Consider the following 12,206-nt stretch of genomic DNA (forward strand, 5'->3'; position numbering starts at 1 on the left):
GGTCGGTCTGTAAAACCTCTCCAGTCTTGTTTTATCCGTTATATAACCTAAACAAGACTCGTTAGATTGATTATATAAACATGCTGAACACGCCTGGGTTTTTCTTGTGTGTGCCTAGCAAGCCTCAGCTTGCAGTGCAGATATGTTTACTGACAAGTGAATTGCTGTTTGCCTGATGCAGATGTTAACGGTATTCCTTAATTCAACCACCCTTTCCTTTATTAGACAGCTTAATGGTGGTAGTGGTTGTTGTCGTTTTTACAGTCGGTGCAGTTAGAATGTGAAACTTTAGGTAGTCTATTGATCTCAATAATACTGTGCCCCATTGATGTTGTAGACCTCCAGCCCTATCTTCTTGATAACTTCCCTGATTATGAACCACCATCCCCTAATATAATACAACACTTGCTGCTCTCCTGTGTAGGTAGGTAAATGTATTGTCAAAGTGGTATTGTTATGACCTCAGAGCTTCCCATGAACCATCTGTCCGGATTACTCATCGCGATTGATCACCGACAAAGTACAGAACGTTCCTTGTCGGTGACGTTGTAGTGCTGACTAATTGTTATTATCCCCACTATTCCCTGCCCTTATACACACCGATGTATGCTGCCATGACATTTTACGACATTGCAAACCTAATTATTTTTCTTGTCTATTTTAAGACCCCCCCCCCCCCCCCCCACACACACACACACACACTCACACACACACACCTCCTCCCACCTGCCATATTCCCATTGGCGTCTGTACGTAGGGAGAAGTCTACAGAAAATGAATAATTTTCTGTACAATTCGACAGAGGATGTTTGCAGTGACAGCAGTGTATGGCGACGATTTCCGTCACTGCTGCCCACTGTCCGTGTCGGAACACTCTGCCTCTCAATCTGTTGACATATTTTCTGGTAAAACGTTTGGAGGCTGTTGAATAAAGAATAGCCCTCGTTGTTATTCTGGGAACTTGTGTAAAAAAAAAAATGACAACAGAATCATTGATCAGCGACGCCCTCTGCACATTTTACATCCCACACTCATGAATAACACGTCTATCTTGCCTACTTCATGCATGAGTGTGTAGCTACTCACAGTCCATAGATATTTTACCTGAAGATGCTCCACTCATACAAAAACATGTCGAATGGAAGTCCAAAAACGCTTACTCATTGCTTCATGCGCTTATGCTCGATCTTCTCCATTTCAGTCTAAAAGACCAGCTCATAAAGAAATCTTAATGAAATCAATCAAATTACATATTACATCAGCTGATGTCACAGAGTGCTGTACAAAAACCCAGCCTATAACCCTAAACAGCAAGCAATGCAGGTGTAGAAGCATGAAATCTGATGATCCGCCACTTAATGCTATGATAAAGAAAAATAACTGAATGTGTTCAAACGTACCAGCGCAAAAACCTGTCGAAATCCCAGCAGCAGAAGACCCAGTTATAGAACGAGGGATTCCACGGCCTCTCCAAGAAAGGGAACTCCCGAGGGCGTGTCAGTGAGAAAGTTCACTCGAGAGGATTTCCTCTCTTTGCCTGGTGGGTTTCCTTCCTCTTGTGAGCGATGTCAAAGCAAGTAATTGCGTAAGAAATCGACAATGGAATGTGCATATGTTTATAATGGCCAACCGGTCTGAATAGGCCTACTTGAATAGTGCCAGTAGGAAGTAAGTAGCCTGTCCCATTGTCTATTTTTCAATGATGTTGCTCAACAGCCTAGAAGTAATTTCAGTAATTTCCCATTTCATTGTCACTAGGTTATAGCCTACAGTATATACAAGGCTATATATTTGCTAGATCTATATTCGTTTATATATTAATTTATCTATTTAGGCCTATGCAAATAATAATAATACGTATAGGAGGCAGACAGTGTGTACGTTAATTCCTGTTTTGTTATTTATCATATTCATTAGCGGCAGGGTAGCCTAGTGGTTGGACTGTGCCGAAAGGTTTCGTGTTCAAATCCCCGCGCTGACAAGGTACAACTCTGTCGTTCTGCCCCTGAACAGGCAGTTAACCCACTGTTCCTAGGCCGTCATTGAAAATAAGAACTGACTTGCCTAGTTAAATAAAGGTAACAAAAAAATAAGCAATGGGCTAAACTAGCCCTCAAAGTTGTACTTGATCTGGAGCTTAACTCCACAATACCTAGGCTGTTTACTGAGTCTACAAAATAATTATTAGGCTACATGAGTTTACACCTCCAAAACACTAAGAACACGTGCATTTAGATGTTCATTTAATCTACTTTACAATCCATACTTTGGCTAGGTGCACACTAAAATGGTCATAACTTGTTGTTTCAGTAAATGTACTATCAGAAATTGTTTCTGGATTAGAAATATATCGTGGCTGTGATAGTAACATGTTATATTCTCGTCTGCTGTACGGTTTCTGTGGGAGAGGGAATCCCTAGCTAAACGTCATTACCAAGGATACCAAACAAAAACACAACCCCATAAATGGGCACGTACGTCAGCGGAACTCCTAGGCGGGACTTCGTATCCTTTACAATGCTTCTCTCGTACTCCATGGCTTCATTCATAAGACAAGACTCGCTTCTGTGGACTGTGACTCTATATCGCTGATCAGTTTACACATAGTGGACTTTTACATGGATCTATCATTGCACATTGTAAAAAGGGGACAAAGGACACATTTTAGCGGATTCTGAATCGGATCGATGAGTTTTTAAAAATCCGAAACGTAAGGACTGTTTCCATAGCAGCGAACTGGATTTCCTTCTTCATGCAACTTTTTTGGAAAGAGACCAATAGCATCTTACCGGAGCACAATAAGGAACACATTAACGGTAAAATACTTTCTAAACGTGAATGTTAGATAATGCAGCAACAACGGTTCTTATTACGTGATTTCCGATATACATGTAGGCTACACGTAAAGCAAGGTTTCCAGTTATGCATATTTACTGTTGTCCATATCCTAGATACACGAGACTGCATTTAAATTACATCAAACTGACAGCTGTCTCCCCTTGCCCTTGTGTGTTCGCTCGAACAGCAGGTGACATCACACTCACTCCGGGAACTGTAGGTTTCTCTCTCGGCTCCGCCCGGGAAATGTTCCAAGGGTTCCCCGGTGACTTTGATTCCGTCTCCCGTGGAAGTTCGTCCCCGTCTATTGAGTCTCAGTACTTTTCCTCCGTGGACTCCTTCGGGAGCCCGCCGGCCAGTGCCTCACAGGTAGGTCCAATAAGTCAAGCAATGATGAGTATCGGGGCGAAAAAGGGAGTTTATGTGTCTTTTCCCCCCAATTTCAGATGTCGATTACTATAATATTGAGGAAACATTTCATTTGACAGATGTTTACATAATAATGCATGAAGTCTGATTTATGTTGTACATGATGATGTGGCCGTGGGCTGTATTCCAGAAATATGGGTTAAGTTAAGAATTCAATGATGCTTTACAGTTCAGTAGTATTTGCAAATGCTGGTGCAGTTATACCTTGTCGCGTTAGAGTTCTACCATGCAGAGTTTGGATTTATCAACCTGAGTATCATCATAATTATAAGCTTGTTGTTACATAGTTTCTATGAAAGGGAAAGGCAAGAAGATTTCCCTTTCACGTCTGATCAACCATGCGTGAAAAAAATGCACTGCCAATTGCCTTGAAATCTACAGGCACTTGAATTGTATTGTAGTAAAGGCTGGCCTGCCGGCATGTTTTCTGACTCAGGCTGTGCCACCTCTACTAGCAACGTGTACTGTCTTCGGTGGTAGGTTTACAGCACGCAGCGCAACGGATGACAGCGCTTTGGCCCTCCTACGTACGCACAAAAAGCTCCGCCTTTGCTCGCTTCTCTCCACGCTCCCTGTTCTCAGGACTCACTGTGACGTAAATGCGTTCTATTTTGGAGTGTTACGTCGCGTTGCTAAGGGAACACCGAGGGTGTGACGGGGGAGGACGAAGGAGGAAGGGGGACTTATTCGAGCGAGTTGATTGGTTGAGGCGGCCCCTTGAAAGCTACATGTCGCCTTGCCTTAAACGCTTTCAAATTAATATTAATGCAACTCCGAGCTCACTATGGCATCACTGCTCGCCTCAGTTCTAATTAAAGCAGAGAGAGCCAGTGATAGATTTGGGCACCTAAATCTATTCTTGCAATGATCTCTTTATAACATTTGTTGTCCAGGAATTTTGGGAGACTCCAACTCTCACTGACATTCTACCATTCTATAAGAGTGACATTCACTGAAATGATGTACTACTTTTTACAAGTTTGTATGAGCCTTTAGACGTTATTATAAGGGTTATCAATGTGTTATGTCTCTATATGTAGCACATTTGTAACTGACAAATTGTTTTTTATTAAGATAGGATCATAATGAGATCATATAAGACATTATAAGGGGGACATACATGCTTATGACTAGTCTTACAATGCAACGAATAGAATGGGTGTGTCAAACTGTACCCTGAAAGTGTGTGTCTTATGGACATCAAGGCTATGCAATCTTCTGCTGTGACGTCTACCATCTTGTGTACAAGGGAATCCCCATCGAAATAGTTCACAAAGCAATGTTTAAAGAGCAAGACACTTTTGTCGTCATTGCATTGTATGGCAGCATCCCATTTCTCTGTCTGTGTTCATGCCTAACCCCCCCCCCCCATCTCTGTGTGTTCCAGGATTGTGTGTCTGCTGGTGGCGGGGAAGGGGTAGGCAGTGGTTCCGGGGGCAGCAGTGGAGGAGTGGATATGCCAGGCTCCTTTGTGCCCACAGTCACAGCCATCACCAGCAGCCAGGACCTGCAGTGGATGGTGCAGCCAACACTCATCTCATCCCAGGCCTCTGGCCAAAGTGGGGCGGGGACCTCGACTATGGCCCAGTCGGTGTCCCTGGTAGACCCTTATGATCTGCCAGGGCCCAGTTATTTCTCTGGCTCAGTTTTTACTCCCGCAGGCTCTGACACCCCGGGGCAAGGCCCAGCCCCGGGTCCTGTCCGTCAGTCCAGGGCCCGTAGCCGCCGTGTACGAGACGAGTCTGTGAGTGACGATGGAGATGTTGGTGTGTTTGTAAGTGTGTGTGTGCCCCGTGTGTCAATCTTTATATGTCGAGTGGGTAGACAGCAAGAATGAACACGTTCGCCGCGTTTCATTATGATACTGTATTTGACAATACATCTATATGTCTGTTATTCTCAGCTAGCGACGGCCCATTCAAGTGCATCAGAGAGATTCGAGGCAAAGACAAAGTTTGCATTTGTTTTAATCCCTCCTTAATTCTTTTCCCCCAGTTGACTCCAGAGGAGCAGGAGAAGAGGCGTGTTCGGCGCGAGAGGAACAAGCTGGCAGCCGCCAAATGCCGAAACCGCCGGCGCGAACTCACTGACAGACTGCAGGGGGTGAGCTTGCCTGTGTTCTTGCTGTCAAAAATGGCTTCCTGTGATAATTATATGCAGTGTGTTATGCTACATAACTAGGCTCATGATAATGACTGTGTATGTGAGTAATAGTAACACATGATGTTATTTAAGGGGTTGGTTATTAAGAGACGGGGGTTATTAGATGAAGAGAGCGAAGATGATTATAGTTCTTGTGACAGTCTATTGTGCCTACAGTTGGTATAGTCTAATTTACCAGTCCTAGCATGGGCTAAAGTATCTATTTCAAGGGGAAACATGTAGGCCTATCTATATCTAAAAACATAGCCGTGCATCCACCTCCACAGACGTAGAATGAGAACACCTGTGTTGTCTAACCCTCTACCCCCTCTACCCTCTCTCTCTCTCTCTCTCTCTCTCTCTCTCTCTCTCTCTCTCTCTCTCTCTCTCTCTCTCTCTCTCTTTATCTCCCTCCCTCCCTCCACAGGAGACTGACATCCTGGAGGAGGAGAAGTCTGAGCTGGAGGCTGAGATCTCTGAGCTGCAGAAGGAGAAGGAGCGCCTGGAGTTTGTCCTTGTGGCTCACCAGCCCAGCTGCAAGATCCCCTACCAGGAGCAGCAGGCCTCAGGCTCCACACAGCTCCAGCATCAGCCCCTACTGCCTCAACAGGCCCCCGTCTCCATTGTGGGCTTGACTGTGGAGGACACTTTCTACCTGCCTCCCGCCTACACCTCGCAGCCTTCTACTTCGCAGCAGCAGCAGCAACAACAGCAGCAGCAGCAGGTTCATCCGCAGCAGCAACAGCAGCAGGTTCATCCGCAGCAGCAGGTTCATCCGCAGCCGGGGATGATGCAGGAGGTAGCGTTTTCTAGTTCTTTCTATGGCTCAAGCGAGCCTGCGCCGGGTGAGGGTGGTGGTCACCACGATGGCGCGGCCGCTGGCAGCTACAACCCTTCATACACATCTTCATTTGTGTTCAGCTACCCAGAGGGAGCCTGCGGGGTCAGCGCTAACCAGAGAAACAGCAGCAGCGAGCAGTCCTCTGATTCCCTGAACTCGCCCTCGCTGCTCGCTCTCTGACTGACCGACAGACACACCACACCACACGCGCGCACACACATCCCCCCCCCTGTGTCAATCACCAGTTGCTCAAAAAAACAGTTGCCCATGATAGACGAGGTCAACAACATGGATAACATACATTATATGATGATCCATACAAACTCACACACATTCAGACCTGAAAAAACATGAAATCAAACCAAGTTTGACCACATAGCATTTAGTGCATATAAGCCACTGTTGTCCTAAATGAGAAAACTAAACGTAACTAACCAAGTATTTAAAGTGAATTCAAATTGAGTCTAAAACTCTGGGCTCTGAGTTGTCAGTCGATCTCTGAAACATCCTCTGACATCATACCCAGCTTAATTCACAGTGAATCTTTCAACGTCTTGTGACGTGCACGTCCAGTGCACACAGGAAATAGCAACATGCTCACCTGTGATCTCACAAGCACACTTATCCTCCCCGTCGTTCCCTCTGTCGGTCATTCCTCTCTCACTGCTCCTGCTCTCATCTTTTTCATCCCTCTCTTCATGCTGAATGTATTTGTGCAAGCTGAAATAGGGAAGAAGGACTGAGGTTTGGGTCTTTTTTTTGTGAGGCCAGACTGCCGAGCTCTTGCTCTCCCCTCCCGCCTTCCTCATCCTCTCGGTTCCTCTTGCTTCTTCGTCATTAGTTGTGACTTGGAAAGGGAAGGGCGTCACAGCCTCCAGCTATCTGGCTCTTTCTCTTTTTATCCTGCCGTCTGCTCTTCGTCCATCTCTCCATCTTTGTTTCTCTCCTCTGTGTGTCTCTCTCTGTCTCTTTGAAGTCTTCGAACCCTGAGAGCACGCCGAGCCCTTCCAGCCCCTGGGACCTTGACTGAGCGCCGGCCCACCTCACACGTCCCACACGGACGCGGACGCACCCCCAACTGAGGAGCCCTGGAGTATTTCGCTCAAAGCAGACAAAATCAAAAACTAAAAAACACACACACACACACACACACACACTGAAAATACACCAAATTTGATGGACACAAATGTAAAAGAGTTGTCACTCTTTTCTTTCTTCTCCTGAGCCATTGTTGGATGTTGAAACGATGAAGATGAAAGGAGACTTGTATTGTGACGGTGAGATGAGGACGGCGGGAGAATGAGAGATGAGGCTTTAGCCGAGGTAGAGGTCTAGAGGGAGAGCTGAAACTTTGGCAGAGAGAGAGGATGAGCCCCCTGTACTCGTAAGCCTGAATCGAATTTAAAACAATCCCCCAAAAAATCCTGCTTTTGTCAACTGTATGGGATGGGTTACCTCTTACCTGCAGAGTACCACCGCCATACTTCAAGCATCTGGATTGGTCTCCACTTGTTACTGATACTATTTTGTATAATGTTCTTCACCCTCCTTTATCACCAAGTATTTTCTGTTGTTGTTTTTAAGTCTAACCTTTGACCAGAGAAAATATCATGGTGAGAAAAAAAACATTGAGAGAGGAATGTACTTTTGGTAAAGTGCTTTTGTCGGACATGAGTCTGTTGGTAACCAATATGTTTAAAAATATATATATATTACTTTTAAGGAATATTCAACCAACCTCTGAACATTGGGATGAGTGGCCTCTGTGCCTCTCCTAGTGGGAGGTGCATTTATTGTGAGTGTATCCCACTCTGCGCCACTTGGCCCGCTTATTTCTTTCTCGATTGAGGTTGACATGATGAGAGAGAGCACAATACGGAGCCGGACACACAGAGGAGACAAGAGGAGGGGGTGTTTTATGAGTATATGCGTTCTACATTTTGTCTGTGAATTTGTTCCTTTTATTTCCAGTGACATTTGTTATGTTTTTACGTTTGAGTTTTTCGTTGTTGTTGCTTTTTGTCCTCCGCTCTTACCTGTGTTGTCGCTGCCAGACGTTCTTGTTCTTACAGGGGATGTTTCCCCCTTAATGTTACATTTACTATTGCATTCTAACTATTATTGTGTTATTATGTTATTTTTTTTATCTTCGTTTTGGCAACTTCAGAGGCATGATGTGCACTATAAAAACATTTTCTATGTGTCAAAAGTATACTTAAAAGCATATGCATATAGATACAAAAAATGTGTATATTTAAGTGTATGTACAATTATTGTGAAGTATGAATGTTTGAAAATATAAATGGGATATTTTTGTCAATGAAGAAACAGAGGTGCCGTTGATGAGGCTGGTTTTAAAATTGATATTTTTCTAAAAGAACAAAGATTTATATATAAAAAAAAAAAAACGATAATACTTAACCATTCCCTCAATATGACGCACATTATCACTGCCTGTGCTCATATGTTTTACATATAAAGCACATTATTCAGGATAACTATATCTAACATGTGATGCTGCATGTATTGCAGTTTGCCAATATGATGAGATTATTGAGGTGGTGCTATTGCCTTTTTGCTTTCACATTTGCCTGTTTGTTTGTTTGTTTTTCTCTGTGAGGTCAGTCCCGATGCCTATGCCGCCAAAGCTTAATGTCACCACTTAGTCCCCTACGGACCCAAAATGAGGAAACTAGTATGAATTGAATGTCAAAATACATATTAAAATATTAATAATGCAAATAATTTTTTATTGAATGTTTTTTTGTTGAGAACAGTCTGTTAGTCCAGTGTGCATTCCTGTTCAATAAAGTAGTTATCGTGTGATTCGAGCAACAGACATTTTTGGAGAGCTTTTCGAGAGTTTGCTCTCCTAAAAAAAAAAAATCGCCTCACAGTAGTTATTGTTGCATAACTTGAAATATCAATGGAGGTGTGATTGTGAAAGAAAAATTGTCTGGCTTATCATTAGATGGGCTAAAGTCTTAGTTGTGAATTGAAAAGAGGGCCCCTCCATTTTGATTGTGAAGCAAAAAAAATGTAACTTAAGTGCCAGGCTTCAAGTGGTACGACAAGGGACAAGCCTTATATGCCTTTTTTGAGTGACGAACTTCCATGCCTTTTGATTTCCTTCCATGAACCTACCATGGCATTGTTGATGATGTGTGAAAGAGGTTTACACTGATAGATGGCACGGTCTGGATAAGTATGGCTCGTGCACAGAATGTTTTGTGGTGCTTACTTATAGTATATCAGATGAACTTATCATAGAACATCCTGTTCTGGCAAATTCACTTACAACTTATCAGTGATGAGGTCCATGGGTCCTGTTCCATCAAAACCGCTCGAAGAGTCTCCAGGGTTGGGCAAAAATATACCACGGTTCTTCCACGGAATGAGAGCATGTTTGAATATTCATTCCGCCAATATTCATCTTATTTCACGCCCAAATCTTTAATTCCAAACATGCGTTCTCTTAGAGAATGTTATGTCATTTTTGTCTTACCCCGGAAACCCAGCTACCGGTTTGGAAGAATTCACACCTATGTCAGCACCGGACAGATCAGGAAATGAGGTCTAGTTCACATAAGTCTAATTTTCTAATCTGAACCATCCAAGAGAGAGAATGAGAGAGGCAGAAAGGTAAAGACAGAGAAATAGAGAGGAGGAGAATTGAGGTGGCAGAGGGAGAACTTCCTTTTCTAACAATCCAAGTTGAGATGGGCCATGGACATATGTAGCAATGATGAAATAAACTGAGTAACTTTGTTGTATCAGTGAACCTGCCTTCATACAAATACCTCCATACAAGACTGACTGGAACAGACAAGAGGTCTTTTACCATTTGCGTGGTTGATAAATGCCTTATTTTTTCCATGAGTTGCAAACCTGCGATGTTATGTATTGAAATTGAAACACTCATATCCTCTAGGATAGACTTGTATCAAATCATATGAAAAGCTTCATTTACACAGTGCCAGAAGTCTTCTGGCGCTCTCTTTCTGCTATGCTACGTGTCCAGTGTGATCATGTATAGTTGTGATTTTCCACCCCTATTATAAACTGTACCGTGATCTTTCATTCACATAGCCCGGTATCTATGTTTGGGCCAAGAGGTCTTGACCTAATTGAGTGGAGGTTGAGGGGCAGACCTTGATTATAAATATATGAATCTTCAAGACATTTTTCAAAACCCTTCATTTTTTGGGCATTTTCCTTTGATGCCTTGTGACTGATATTTTTGTCATTTCCTTCAATAGAACCTTTGTCTTTTCCTCGAATGCCTTCTCTAGAAAGTTTATTTCTGACTTTATATGTGAACAGATGTTTGTCTTTTTCTGTGAAGCAATGGTTGCATTGTTGTGATCTGCAGTGACTAATGAAAATGGACCCGGAAATTTTACGGGAATTTATACTCAAGACATTTTGAGACTATTTGTAACAGCTGAGGCCCAAAACTAAATAGGGTTTAGGCCTACCTGGTTAAATAAAGGTGAAATAAAAATAAAATAAATAAAACATCTCAAGTGATAGATACAATGATGGTGCTTTGATAACTACACATTTGTCCTTGTTCAATGCATAAAATAAGTATAATAATTGATGAAATGTAATGCTCAATAACATTCTCTTGCATCTGTTTCTGAGGGGGATCAATTTAACCTCTGATTATATTATACAGTATTGTCTATCTTTTTCAAATGGACCAGATGTGATGACAGTACACCTGTCATATTCCCCCCCCCCCTCTCTCTCTCTCTTTCTCTCTCTCTCTCTCTCTCTCTCTCTCTCTCTCTGTGTCCATCCCATCCTAACTCCTTTCCCCCATTCTCTCTTATTTTACTTGACGGAGGGGAACTTTACTCATCGTTGTTCTTGATAGACTGTGAAAGCTGAGTGAGCTTTCCCCTCCGTAACTGTTTATATTACCGTCCAAATCTTTATTTTGGAGAAAATAGCATTCAATAAACAGAAATATAGTATCAAGGTGATTGTTTGTGTGTGTGTGTGTGTGTGTGTGTGTGTGTGTGCTGTGGCCCCATACCTCACCTCTATCATAAAATGGCATGCCACTGAAATGTCTCCAAAGGGTCGGGAAATGGAGTCCCTAGAGAAAACAAGGACAAGATGGTTGTCAGGAGTAGTGCAGTATTATCATACGGAGATGTATTCTTGGGAAACGGAGGAGGAATGGAGGGAAAAAGAGAGGGAGAGGATATCTAAGAGAGAGAGGGAGGAAGAGGATGAGCTTGAGTCAGATAAAAATTGTGAAAAAAAGTGAGATGTTAAAGCAGAATGGTAGAAAGTGTAAAGAATGGTAGAAAGTGTAAAGAATGGTAGAAAGTGTAAAGAATGGAGGAGAAATGGAAGTGAATGAGGGTGAAGTCTCGGAGGTGGTAGGTGTGGTGAAGTTATCGGAGACCGAGGTATGCACCGAGGGTCAGGAAAAAGATGAGTCTGTGACAGTACGAGTGAAGTTTATGGAAGAAGTGGACTCTGCCTTTTGGCTGATCCATTTGTGGTTTCACGGTGGATGAAAAAAGTGTTGGAAAATGTGGAATCGGCGAGGGTAACCAGAAGTGGCCTAGTGATAATTGTTTTTGTTTCCGTTAGTCAGAGGGAGAAGGCGCTCGGAGTAAAACAAATGGGGGCAGCAAAAGTGAATTGTTTCGCTCTCAAAGAAAAGGGCACCAATGAAAGGAGTGATAACTGGGGTAGCAGTGAATATAAAAGTTTACCAGCTGAGGGGAAAGGTTCCCGGTGTTTGTGATGCTCGTCGTTTGATGCGACGCAGACAGGGTGGCGAGAGTGGGGAAACAGAAGTGTCATTGTCTGTTCTTTTGAGTTTTGATGTTGAGTCTCTGCCCGACAAAGTGAAGTTAGGATATATAAGTTATCCTGTACGAGCTTATGTGCCGAATACAAGCTTATGGGCATGTGGCAGGAGTGTGTAGGA

General features: G+C 43.2%; 1 protein-coding gene across 4 annotated transcripts; it reads left to right on the plus strand.

Moving 5' to 3' along the window:
• Positions 1-2,516: 2,516 nt before the first annotated feature.
• Positions 2,517-9,081, plus strand: fosb (FBJ murine osteosarcoma viral oncogene homolog B). Of its 4 annotated transcripts, XM_036961821.1 has the most exons (6): positions 2,517-2,816; positions 3,026-3,207; positions 4,655-5,041; positions 5,263-5,370; positions 5,837-6,208; positions 7,227-9,081. In XM_036961821.1, exons 1-6 carry the CDS (start codon positions 2,753-2,755, stop codon positions 7,278-7,280), a joined length of 1,167 nt encoding a protein of 388 aa, XP_036817716.1. In that variant the 5' UTR covers positions 2,517-2,752; the 3' UTR covers positions 7,281-9,081. The 4 variants fall into 4 exon arrangements, with proteins under 4 accessions (XP_036817716.1, XP_021437621.2, XP_021437622.2 ...); XM_021581946.2 differs by having other exon boundaries at positions 5,837-9,081; XM_021581947.2 differs by having other exon boundaries at positions 4,655-5,011; positions 5,837-9,081.
• The last annotated feature ends 3,125 nt before the right edge of the window (positions 9,082-12,206 follow it).

Source organism: Oncorhynchus mykiss, chromosome 24, assembly GCF_013265735.2.
Source record: "Oncorhynchus mykiss isolate Arlee chromosome 24, USDA_OmykA_1.1, whole genome shotgun sequence".
NCBI classification, from domain to species: Eukaryota; Metazoa; Chordata; class Actinopteri; order Salmoniformes; family Salmonidae; genus Oncorhynchus; species Oncorhynchus mykiss.

Excerpts from the sequence above, each read along its gene's own strand:
- fosb (XM_021581946.2), top strand. The coding sequence starts at position 2,753 with ATGCAACTTTTTTGGAAAGAGACCAATAGCATCTTACCGGAGCACAAT. Across the intron at positions 2,817-3,025 it reads CAATAAGGAACACATTAACG|CAGGTGACATCACACTCACT; the intron begins GTAAAATACTTT and ends TCGCTCGAACAG. Across the intron at positions 5,371-5,836 it reads TCACTGACAGACTGCAGGGG|GAGACTGACATCCTGGAGGA; the intron begins GTGAGCTTGCCT and ends CTCCCTCCACAG.